The sequence below is a fragment of the Saimiri boliviensis genome, chromosome 2 (assembly GCF_048565385.1).
Source record: "Saimiri boliviensis isolate mSaiBol1 chromosome 2, mSaiBol1.pri, whole genome shotgun sequence".
Taxonomy (NCBI): domain Eukaryota; kingdom Metazoa; phylum Chordata; class Mammalia; order Primates; family Cebidae; genus Saimiri; species Saimiri boliviensis.
The window spans coordinates 154,274,882-154,287,528 of NC_133450.1; the positions used below are offsets into that span (position 1 = coordinate 154,274,882).

The 12,647-nt window shown below is 45.3% G+C and overlaps 1 protein-coding gene across 2 annotated transcripts; it reads right to left on the reverse strand.

The window, feature by feature from the left end:
* Positions 1-7,621: 7,621 nt before the first annotated feature.
* On the reverse strand, positions 7,622-8,977 carry FOXD4 (forkhead box D4). Of its 2 annotated transcripts, XM_010346144.3 has the most exons (2): positions 7,884-8,977; positions 7,710-7,830 (listed from the first exon to the last, which is right to left on the reverse strand). In XM_010346144.3, the coding sequence occupies exons 1-2, from the start codon at positions 8,966-8,968 to the stop codon at positions 7,710-7,712; spliced, it is 1,206 nt and encodes a 401-aa protein (XP_010344446.1). In that variant the 5' UTR covers positions 8,969-8,977. The 2 variants fall into 2 exon arrangements, with proteins under 2 accessions (XP_003935691.2, XP_010344446.1); XM_003935642.4 differs by having other exon boundaries at positions 7,622-8,977.
* Between the last annotated feature and the right edge of the window lie 3,670 nt (positions 8,978-12,647).

Here is a 12,647-nt window from a genome sequence, read left to right on the forward strand (position 1 = left end):
GGTATACAGCAAATAAAGGATGCCCACCATGTGAAGACTGACCAGGATGCAGAGAGGAAGATGTCAGGCAAGAACCTACCCATGCTTAGGGACCCCACATGTTTATTAGCATCATTAAGTACCAGCTAACACGTAGAGAGCATTGAGCATGTGCCAGGCACTGTGCTAAACACTTCACATACACTCTTTCGGGTAATCTCCACCATGGCCCTATAAGGTAAAACTTATAAATATCACCATTATATAGATGGGGAAATTGAGGCTTGGAGAGGTTGTTTGCCTGAGGTCACAAAGCTAGTAGCAGCAGAAAGAGAATGCAAACCAACGGAAATTCCATCTAGATACCCAACTCCTCACCTCCATCTATTTGGAAACTAGACTAATCTCCAAGGAAACATGAGTCTACATTTTATTTTAACAAATAACAGCTGTTTCCTTACAGTAGGTATTTAAATCGTTTTAATAAAAATTTAAAATCTGACCAGGCACGGTAGCTCACACCTGTAATCCTAGCACTTTGGGAGGCCAAGGCAGGCGGATTACCTGAGGTCAGGAGTTCAAGACCATCCTGGCCAACATAGGGAAACCCTGTCTCTACTAAAAATACAAAAAATTAGCCAGATGCAGTGGCGCATGCCTGTAGTCCCAGCTACTCGAGGGGCTGAGGCAGGAGACTCACTTGAACCTGGGAGGAAGAGGTTGCGGTAAGATGATTTCACACCACTGCACCCCAGCCTGGGTGACAGAGTGGGACTTCATCTCAAAAAAAAAAAAAAAAAAAAAGTAAAATCTATTCTAAGATCAAAGTTTCTCAGCCATCAAATGTCAAATATATTATATATTAAAATAGATTTATATATATTACATACAGATATGATATACGATGTGATATAAAGTACTGAATGCAGTGTATCAGAAAATACAAGCAAATAAAAAATGCCCAACAGCATTATTTAAAACATCAGCTGCTTACCAAATTGGAATTAAATAGTTAAGGACTGTGACCTATTAATTAAAGTATTAAATCCAGCCTTATCTAAAAAACCCTGTATGTCTTAGGGAAATAATACTTTTTAAAACAATAATGTTGGTAATTTGAATAATATTTAGATCTATCTTAAAGCCTAGTATATATACCTTTTACATGCTTTACCAGTATTACAGACACAATAATTTTATCATGTATTTTTGGTAATGTGCTGGGAATTGTTAGATATAAAGACGAGTAAGATTTAGTTTTTAACCATCTGAGAGATTCCAGACAGTGATGGACACAGAAACCCATGAAAATAACTGCAGGATGAGAAAGATTAAATTCTAGAAGTCCAATGTGCCACAGAACAAATGGACATGGGAATGGAAATTTTATTTCATGTGCATACTCATTAAAGAAATAAGAAGCCTAAAATAGGTACCTTTGATTTTTATTACTTATTCTTACACTGAAGTTTTTTCTGCCCAATCTAATATTGCTCAAATCCTGAATTGCTTTAATTGAGTTATACTAAAATGAATTTTCATGAGCACAGAATTTGTGCTATTACTCTATGGGCCCCTCACTGGATGTTACCACATTTTAGATTTTATGTTCTAAAACACAAAACAAAATTAAACATAAAGTTTTAACATAAAATGTCTTTGGAACTTCAACTAAAATATTAATGATATAAAAAACTTTATTCTCATCAAAATAAAACTAGATTTAAATTTTTCAATGAAATCATTGATAATTTATATTTTTACAAGTATATGGAAAATAACCTTTTTTATTGTAAGACATTACAATTTTAAATTGTATATGCATTTAGATAAATTTCACATAAGCTTTCCCAAATCAATGCTTGCTCTGATAAAAATTTGTTTTTTTAATAGTTGATTCTTCAAAATATTTTGACTAATCCTTCTCCCTCTAATTATTATTTGCTTATATTATTATTTGCTAATATTATTATTATTTCCTAATTCAAAAGTCTGAATAAACGACCTTATCCCTGGGAATATCTTGCCAAAAAAAAAAAGACTGTTACCTGCAGCTACAAAGTTCAGAATGTCAAATTCTTCAAAACAGTCCAATTTCTTTCACAAAACTGCAAGGAAAAAGACAAGAGGATTGAGGAAATCTAAAGGAGACATAATAGACCATATCAACCGAACACAATACATAACCCATATTAGCATTCTAATTCAAACCAGCCAACTACACAAAAAGTTTTTAGATAATTGAGGATATTTAAATATTGCCTGGATAATTTAATGCTATTAATGGATTATTTAGGTTTGATAATGGTATTGTGGTTACATTGATAGGAATCTTCTTTTTTATAAATGGAGTCTTGCTATGTTGCCCAGGCTGGTCTTGAACTCCTGGCCTCAAGTGATCCTCCCACCTCGGCCTCCCAAAGGGTTGGGATTACAGGTAGGAGTCAGTGCACCCAGCTCACTGATGGAATTATTATCTTTTAGAGAAATATTCAAAAATATTTATGAATACAATAATAGAATATCTGGGATTTGCTCCAAAATAATTCAGTGGGAGAGGACTGTCAGAGGATAAAGATGACACAAGGTTGGCCCAGAGGAGAAGTAAACAGAGGTTAATTACAGTAATCTCTTTAAACTTAAAGAAAATATGTACCTTATACATTATGACATATGTATCTTAAGATACATAAGATACATTATGTCATATTTCAAATAATGCTTGTATTTTCTTTAAGTTTACAACTGATACCTTGAATAACACAAGAATAGTCCCCTTAAGGCCGGGCGCGGTGGCTCAAGCCTGTAATCCCAGCACTTTGGGAGGCCGAGGCGGGTGGATCACGAGGTCGAGAGATCGAGACCATCCTGGTCAACATGGTGAAACCCCGTCTCTACTAAAAATACAAAAAATTAGCTGGGCATGGTGGCACGTGCCTGTAATCCCAGCTACTCAGGAGGCTGAGGCAGGAGAATTGCCTGAACCCAGGAGGCGGAGGTTGCGGTGAGCCGAGATCGTGCCATTGCACTCCAGCCTGGGTAACAAGAGCGAAACTCTGTCTCAAAAAAAAAAAAAAAAAAAAGAATAGTCCCCTTAATTTTAGGAACTACTGGTCATAAATATGCCTTTATATATAGACATCTATATGCATAGCAAAAGCACAGTGTTTGACAAAAAGGAAATCTCTTAGGCTACATTTAATCTTGTTGTTCTCTTTGCCTGAATTTGGGAGTAGAAACTGCTTCACTGGCTAAGTAAATCATAACTGTCCCAAAATATTATTAATTACTGACTTCAATAAACATGTCCCTGCGTGCTAATAACGATTAAGAAATGAAGTTCGTGCTCAGGTAAACCTGACTATGTCAAGGTAGCTGAGTAACAGGGAACTAATGTTTAACTGAATTTCATACTAGATTCTCAAATCCTTTTTCTTTTTCTCCTCTAATTTTTTGGATGGGGCAAATTTTGGTATAGTTAGCAATCACCTATGTGAGCTCTTTGCATGTGGTATATACAGAATCAATGAATGCTTAAAATCCATTAAAATAAGTTCAGTGATTACATGAAAAAAATAGCCAGAAAAACTTTTTTGTAGAAATTATGAGGTGACATTAACAATTAGAAGAGGGTTACTATTTAGACTGTAATCAGATGTTAAAGTGGAAAGAAATTTCTGAGCATTTTTCCTGAAAGCTAGTGAGGTATGAGAACCATGACTCCCCCACACTTCCAATAAAATGTGGTGAGGGACTGGTGTAAAATCTTAGAAGCCACCATTTGCCAAATCTCCCCGCCAGCCTTGTTAGTCCTTACCGCCATTTGACTCCATTATTTTTCTCGTGGTTTCTGCTGTTTCTCTAAATTTTCTAACGGCCCGTTATTAAGTAAAAAATGAAAGGAATGGGGGCCATGTGATCTAGGCAGCCTGGAGACGAGATTTTGGAATCATCAGCTGCATTCCAATATATAAACAGATTTTATTCATTTCGGCTACTCAAAGTACTCAGAATCGGGACTGTAGAATGCTACCGCCATACTAGACGGCACCTGCCTGGGACTTGCTGGCAATCGATGGGCCCCTCTGCTTGCAGGCTTCAGCCAGCCGCCGGGGACCCTAGTCCAGCGGTTCCCGGACCTTCTCTCCTCTCCAGGGGCCACCACCTCCCCCACTCCTGTAGACCAGGACCTTCTGACCTGAGGGTCCGCGGAGGGCTAATCCTTGCAACAGCCTGCGTCCCCCTGCCCGCTCGTCTCTTGGACCTTCACCGCAGGCCCGCGCAGCCCAACTTGTGGACACATTTCAGGCCGCCAGGATCCAGCGCGGGGCAACAAAGCGGATAGCGGGATGAAGGCTCTGGAGAGGAACTCCGGCTTCCCGGGGCGGTGCAGAGCACCGAGCTGCCCCACTCCACCGCCTTGGGAAGGCGGCTGGGATTAGGAGGTGGCTTCGGGCCCGCAGGGAGTACAGGGGAGGGATCCCCGGTACTGCCGGCGCCTACGTCGAGGGGTGCCTGGGGGACCACGAGAGGAAAAAGAACGAAAATCACGCCAGGGAGGAAGCACGCACAGAATGCTCCTTTGTGAAGTGGAGTGCTCCAGGCAGGCGTGGGCCGGGGCGCGGCGCGGGGGAGTCTGGCAGCGCAGTTCCCACGCTCCGCAGAGGCTTCCAGGAAAACTCACAGCCCGGGCACGGGGGTAGGAACCTGACCGCGCGCATCTTTCGACGCGACTGGGTCTCAGGGAGAGAAACGCGCTTCCTGGAGCCGGGGCTCGTGGGACAGAGGCTAGGAGGAAGAATCTGGGGTCCTGGTCCAGGTCAGGCTTCGACCCCTGAGACCCGCGAGAGGCCCAGGCAGGAACGGGTGGCGTGCGCGCCTGGAGTTAGTGGTTCAGAGAGCAAACTCGGCAGAGTGCTACTGCCTGAGTGTCCTCGAGCGAGTTTTTAAATTTTTCCGAGTTGCCTATTCCTAGTCTGGAAAATGGAGAATTTCCCACAGTGTCTTCTTCGGTGAGTGCTCTGGAAGTGCTAACGGAGGATCCCGTGCCTGGCCCTTCGGGAGCAGCGGGGAAATAGCCAATATTGTTATTATTATTAGTGTTATCAGCAGGCAGGACAGTGTGTGTTGGGGGGGGTCACTTTTCCCCAGTTTTCCTTCTGTCCCTGTCCCAGCCTCCGCGCGGCTCCAGCTCTTCGGCTCCCCTCCCTGTGCAACTCTAGGCTTGGCTATCAGCCAGTCCTAGAGAAGATGATCCCCAGGTGGAAGACCACCCTCGACCCTCGACCCTGGACTCTTACTTGCAAGCGCCGTGGTTTTTAAACCGGGCCTCAGAGTTACAGAAGCCCGCGATCTGGGAGGCGTCCGGGCGGTCCGTGCAGAACCACGGGGACCCGGCCTGGGATCCAGAGTATGGCCTCTTGCTCTGTGCCTTCAGGAAGGCGGCCGGTCCTGGTCACCGCGCCCTGCACTACGCGCCTCAGGGACGCGCCCATGCCTAGGGGAGCTGCGGCGCCTCCACGACGCCTGGGCTGCCCAGCAAGTGCTCCGTGTTGTTGGCGGGCTCGTAGGTGCGCCAGGCGACCTTCCGGTTCCGCGAGGGAACTCCCTGCGGGTCACACCCGAAGGCCAGATCTCTCCACGCCGCCCGGGTGCTTCCAGACAGGAATCTACTCCGCTACTGAATCGATTGTTTAAAGATTCATCTCTGGATATGGTTTCATTAGGTAAAAATTAGGAACTGGAAGGCCGGCCCCGGGCCGGGGTCTGACCCTGAGTCACCCATGTTCGAATTTTGTTGGCAGTGTTGGTCTTGCCTCGGGCAAGGGAAGAAAGAAAATAAGGAGGGTGCCAAGAGAGCTTAGAGAAAGCCCTGTCTCGGTTCAGCGGCCGGCTGTAGCCGCACTCCCAGGACATTTGTTGACTGAATAAAGGAACGAAGGTCGGCCCGGAAAGTTTCGCACAAAGGGCAAAGGGAAGTTGGAACTTGAACCGGAGAGAATGTGGCATTAAATAGGACCCCTCTATTATCAGCTTGTTTTCAAACTTTGAACTGCCCCAGCCCTGCCGAATTTGCTAAAGTGGTCTATCTTGGACGCTGGTGGTGCTCCGGGGCTGACGGCTACCTGTGCGAAGAAGAGGGAAGAATTGGAAGTTGGAGTCAGGGCGGCTACCAAGGGTGGGGCTTGGGAACTTTCTGGAACGTCCTCAAAACCGCAGGAGCCGGGAGGAAATCTCCAGTGGGGGATCTCAGGTAGGGCAAGAGGATGGGAGGGAGAAGAGAAGCAAAGTAGTAAAAATTGGCCACTTAGACTACTGCAAAAATGTGGGTCTCCATGTTCGTCCTCCCTCCTGAAATAAGAAATTCATAGCTGAGGGTAGCAAGTAGATGGGGGTTGGGAGAGCAACTTTCTCACCGTCACAGAGCGGCTTCCCTCCAAGTGGCACGGAATTGGGAACCCTACTCAGGACCGGGGAAAACGTCTGAGTTCCTAGAAATGTGCTTCCTTCCTGGGGAGCAATTCGTGGTGGGCGTTCTTGTCTGGTTCCCCCACCCCCACCCCGGTCACGTGACTCCGAGTAACAAACCTTTCTAGTTGCAAAGTCCTTTCAGAAATTTTTTAAATAAGTTTTGAAAATTCTAGTGCTTTAAAAGATATATATTCCCTTTTATTTTCTCCAAGTAAGCGTTGGCCATTATATTCCAAATTGGCCTGAAATGGTTTTCCAGCTTGTTGCGGGGCGAGAGGTGGCGGAAATCAGCGTCTTTATAAAGACGAAAAAATAAAAGGAGAATATATTTACAAGCCTTCCTATTCTTTTCTTCTGGAGGTCTCCTAAATAGTAAATTTCCTATTTTAAAAGCCAAGTCTGTTTCAACCTCAAATATTTGGGATTTTTAAAGGCCATATTAAAGTGGATTACTTCTGATATGTATGATAAATATGAATTGTGAAAAATAAACAGAAAATAACGTAGGTTTTAAACAAGCTCCATTTTAGAAAGGGAAGAATGAGATGTAATAGAAAATAAACGAGTGTAGTGTAGTGACTTAGCATTTTATTTCGTCTATATAACTAGGCTTAATTTTAATACCTTAATTTTAACATGAAAGATGGCACGTCAGTCACACAGATACCAATGTTCTGATATTAACATCCTACTTACAGTACACATCCCTATCAGGAAGACACAGAGGGTGGACGCATTTTGCACTTAGAATAATACTTCCAGTTCCAAGGAAGTGAAGAAGGGGGAACATGTTTGGCGTCGGAGGCTGTGTTTTTGTTTGCTTGCTTGTTTTACTTTTAATACCAGAACAAAATACCCACTCACTTTCATAGTTTCCCGGGAAATGTGCAAATCGGGAAAGCCGTGGAAGCCACAACTGAAGGCAAGAAAAAATGACTTGACGCCCTTCGAAGTTTACGTTCAGGTGGTTTTTAGAGGAACGGAATCCAGCTGTTCCTTTAACTATTTTGCAGCGAACAGAAGTTTGTGTTTTCTCTGCAGCGCGATTCAAATGCACAGGCCCACTCTGGGCCGCGCAAGGTGGAGTGAGCAGCTGCGGGTCGCTCCGCCCTCCCACCTAGCTCTTGGAGCGCCCTGCAGAGTTGGCCAGGGAACTGGGCGTGGGTGCTACTCAAAAAGCAGGTGAGGTCCCCTCTCCTCCCAAAGGGACAGCCCGCGAAATCAGCCTAGAGCCCTCTGCCACTGCCTGATACTGATACCTAAGCAGCGCCGAGGCGGCAGACAGGTTCCCTCCCAGCACCGCGCCCTTGGTGGGAGCGCAGCCGTCGGCGCAGACTTCCTCCTCCTGATGCTGCTGCTGTTGCTGCAAAATTGTCCGAGCAGCGGTGGCGGCGGAAACGTGCAGCAAAGGGGCAGCGGTCTGGGGATGCAACAGGCATGATGGGCGCTGCAGCAGGTGGCAGTAGCTCCAAGGGGTCGGGGACAAACTCTGCGAAGCCCCGGTACCGCCTCCCCTGACCCCTTGCATAATACTCTCAATGCTGAAAGAGATGCATCCACCTTCTGGTCGCGACGCGGGACCTTTGCCCTCCTCCCAAGGCTGGGGACCTAGCGAGGGCTGCACAACTGGAAGGGTGCCAGGGGTCACCAGGTCGGCGCCTTCTGCTTTCCCCGGTGCCTCTGCATAGGCGGGGGCCGAGAGCAGTAGGTAGCGAAGAGGATGCGGGTGCAGCAGAGCGCATGGGCGTCTCCCGGGGGCGGCGGTGGAGTAGGCCCCCAGGAGAGGCTGCGGCGGGGCAGGGGCCCCAAGCACAAGGCTCGGGTGGGGGTTGTGCAGGGCGGCCGGAGAAGCGGGTAGAGGGAAGGGGTGGGGTAGGTGGTGGGCTCTCGAGGTCGGTTGGTGGCGCTTAAAACGCTTCCTGCGCCGGAGAAAGCTGCCATTGTCGAACATGTCCTGGGAGGCGGGGTCCAGGCTCCAGTAGTTGCCCTTGCCTGGGTGGCCCGGCTCGCGGGGGATCTTGACGAAGCAGTCGTTCAGCGAGAGGTTGTGGCGGATGCTGTTCTGCCAGGCGGGGAACTTGCGGCGGTAGTAGGGGAAGCGGCCGCTGATGAAGGCGCAGATGCCGCTGAGAGTGAGGCGCTTGTGCGGGCTCTGCAGGATGGCCATAGTGATGAGCGCGATGTACGAGTAGGGGGGCTTTGCCGCCTGCGAGGCGTCTCCAGAGGCCGCCGCATACCTCGGCGGTATCCTGAACTTGGTGCCAAAGTCTGAGGGGTCGCTCGGGCCGCCGCCGCCCTCGTTGTGCTCTCTGGGAAGCTCACCCCCGCCCCGCCGCGCCACCTGCAGCTCCAGCTGGGGCTGCTGCTCTAGGAACTGCTGGCTTGCCTCCTCCTCGTCTTCCTCCTCGTCTTCATTTACCTCCTCTCCCAGGACATTGATTTTACCGTTTTCCCCATCGGAGTCCCGGAGGCTGCGCTGCAGCGTGGAGCGAAGGCGCTCGGCTCTTGGCAAGTCCATGGAGGAGCAGGTTCTTCAGTCGCAGGGGATGTGGCGGCCGATCACCTGGCCTGGGGTGGGCTGGGCTGGAAGCCTGGGATGAATGTTGCAAGAACACTAGTGGTTACCCTTTGGGATGTTTTCGTCTGCTTGTTTCTGCTTCTTTCCAACAACGTCCAACAAAGCATGCACGTTGTCTTTTATAAAAGCTTCAAAACCATGTGTGGTGGACTCCCCCTTTATAATTCTACTTCCTCTACCTCGGAGCGGGGCCACTTCCTCCTGACGCAGTCCAATGATGAGGGTCTGCTGGGCAAATACCCGACCTGATAAAAGCCCAGCCCCCTCCTCCTCTCACCCACCTGCCATCAAGGAAGATGCTCCACTCGTCCAGCGCAGCCAGCTAGTTGGCCGGGCTTTGCATGGGTTCTGTTAAGGCGCAGTTAAAACCGCGCAAATAAAAACGAGGTAGGAAAGTATGATACTCAACAATCTATGAGCACTTAGACATGCAGCTTTCTCTCCTGGAGAAAAGAAATGGCGGCTGGGCGGGCAGGAGGCGGGGAGGCTCAAACCTGCACGGTGGTTTGTAAAGGAATGTGTAGCCGTAAAAGTACGTTTTTGTGTTTCACAGCTGGGTAATTATCCATTTTCTTTGGTAGAGTCTGTCCTTATCCAGAATGGTGGGCTGAATTATATTTAAGGTTCTGACAACATTCCCAAGCTGAATGGGGTGGGGGGGGGGTTGGGGCGGGGGCGGGGGTGTTGCTTTGCCCCTTTTACCTTTTCCTCTCCTCCCCAAGATGCTCTCCGACTCTAATTTTCAGAAAAGGTTGAAATGTCCTAGCATTAAGTTGTGGAAGTTCATTCAGGGAAGGCAGAAGAGCTCACGTGGAGTTCTCTGCCCCCTTACAGTAATGGTTCTCCAACTTCTTTGAATATTTAACCACAGTAAGAAATGCATTTTATATTACAATCTTGCACATACAGACATACGTATCTAAGATGGGTTTCACAAAACAATATAATTACACTATAGTGATTACTGATATTTCTTTTTTAAAAAATGGTCATAACCAACTAAACTGATTTCACACGTACCAGTATGGGCCTAGTTTGAAAAAATGCTGTTCTTACAAAATGGCTCCACATAGAAAAGATACACCCAGTGTATAATGGCTTCTCTCTCCCTTCCTTCCTTCCTAATCATTTCATTTTTAGAGCCAAGGTCTATGTTGCCCAGACTGGCTTTGAATTCCTGGGCTCAAGTGATTCTCCTGCCTCAGTCTCCTGAGTAGGTGGGATTACAGGTGCACACTACTCTGCCTGGTTCTGGCTCTTCCTTCATTCTGTCAGAAGTGCCAACATTAAGTGCTTTTACTGTAATGATAAAACTAGGAACTTCAATGAGGCAAGAAGGGGCTGCAGTATTGTCTTTAAATGGGTTCTCATTCACAATCTGCACTGGGGAGGGGTGATATGGCAGCAAAATTGTTCAACTTACTCAACATCCTTAGAAGTAAAACAATTTTTAGATTGGCTTCATTTAAACTAGCTCAGAGTCTAAAGTAGCACTACAGAGGAATAAAACTTAATATTTGTTACATAAATAAGAATCTTATTAGAGTACTAAGTAAGATACTATGTCACCATATATATTCATAATTTAAAACCTACCTACTTGGGAAAAATTTGGGGTGCCATCTAATAAAAATGCAGCACAAAATATGCCATTGATTGTCACATAGTGTCTATAATTATGACAATGAATGTTCAGTGAGAAATCAGAAGCCAACTACAAGGGCAAAATATAACAAAAAATAGCTTAAAGTAGCTAGTGCCTTCGGGATAAAATCTGGAAAACAGCTTTCTTGCAAATCTTCTTTTAAAACTTTTGTCTTCTCTGCTCCTGAAGTTTTTACCCTTTAAGGTTCCTCAGTTTATATGCAGCTTGGAGGACAAGTAACAGGCAGGTCTGAGCCTAACAGATTTGTTTGAATCCCAAATTTACCAATGACCACTTGTGTGACCTACTAAACTAAGCTCCAGGAGGGCCAGGACAGGTGTCTTATTCAACCACAATAATCCGAGATGCTTCCTCCCCAACCCTCTGCAGTGAGGCACATTTCCTCTATCAGCATAGGAATTGGATGACCTGCGATAGGGAGCATTGTTAAGTTTTTCTAGCCCCAACTTCTATAGGGATTGGAGTTATTTAAAAATGAAAGGAGAAAAATAAGGAGATACTCAAAAACAAAACAAAACACAAAACCCACATTGATGGGGTTATTTCAAAGGGGGCACAGGAGAAAACTCAGAGTTCCCAATGGCCAAAGCTGGGATAATTTGAGAAACAAAACATAGAATTAAAATGTAACCCAAAATATAAACTATTCATGTATCCACACTGATGAACATAAATGATTGAATCGATAAACAAGGGGAAAGAGACAACTTTCCCTTGAGGAAGAATTTTGATTAATTAGGTAGCCACTTCACTCCCAAAAAAGTAAACTACAACTCGCCAGTCCTTTAGCGTGGGCAGGACATAGTGATTTCCTCCTAAATGCAGTATGAAAAAGCCGGGGAAAAGTAACTTTATGGTGGAGAAACCTGACAAACACTCCTTCGGCCAGGTGATCAGGTCGTCAATGTCAACATCAATAGTCATAAATCATGGTAATAGCATATACCCTTGGTATGATGTGATGAAAATTGTTCCCTGTGATTTTTCTCCCAAAACCCCTAATCATGAGGAAAAGATCAAATTCCAACACAGGAACATCTTGCGCACCTGACCAATACTCCTCAAAACTGTCAAGTTCATCAAAACAAGGAGATTCTAAGAGATTGTCACAGGCAAGAGGAGTCTAAGGATGCATGACTATTAAATGTAACATGGCATCCTCAATGAGATTCTGGAACAGAAAAATGATATTAGGTTAAAAACTCAGGATATCTGAATAAACTGGGCTTTCATAATAATGTGTCAATATTAGTTCAATAATTGTAACATAAATGTCCCATACTATTATTTTGTTAGTGTGTGTAGGGGGGAATAGATGGGAACTCAGTACTATCTGCTCAATTTTTCTGTGAATCTAAAACTGTTCTAAAAATACATTCTATTAATTTAAAAAATGAAACATGGGTGGGGAAGGACCTAACAGCCCAGAAGAAGAAACTAAAGTGTCCATCTGATGATGAATGGATAAACAAAATGAGGTATATCCACATAATGAAATTTTTTCAGCAATAGCAGTGAAGTACTGACACATGTCACAACATGGATCAATCTTGAAAACATTGTGCTGTGTGAAGGGAGTCTAAATAGACAAATCTATAGAGACAGAAAGTAGAGTGGGGATGGGGGCAGGGGAAAACAGCAAGTGACTGCTAAGAGATTTAGGGTTTATTTTTGAGGTGATGCAAATGTTCTGGAATTAGACACTGGTCATAGTTGTGTACAGTAGATAGACTCAATGGTGGATATACTAAAAATCATGAATTGTACCCCTTAAAATGATAAATTTCATGGTATGTGGATTATGTCTAAATAAAGTTGTTATACCAAATATATCAATGTAAAAACAATGAGCTGTAGCAATGAAAAGTTGAATGCTTTGGAAAGACTCCATAATGGCACATTACTCTAAACAAGAAAAAAGAAGAAAGGAACCCTTACTGTCCTATCCCATCA

Coding starts and splice junctions, on each gene's coding strand:
- FOXD4 (XM_003935642.4), bottom strand. CDS start 8,968: ATGGACTTGCCAAGAGCCGAGCGCCTTCGCTCCACGCTGCAGCGCAGC.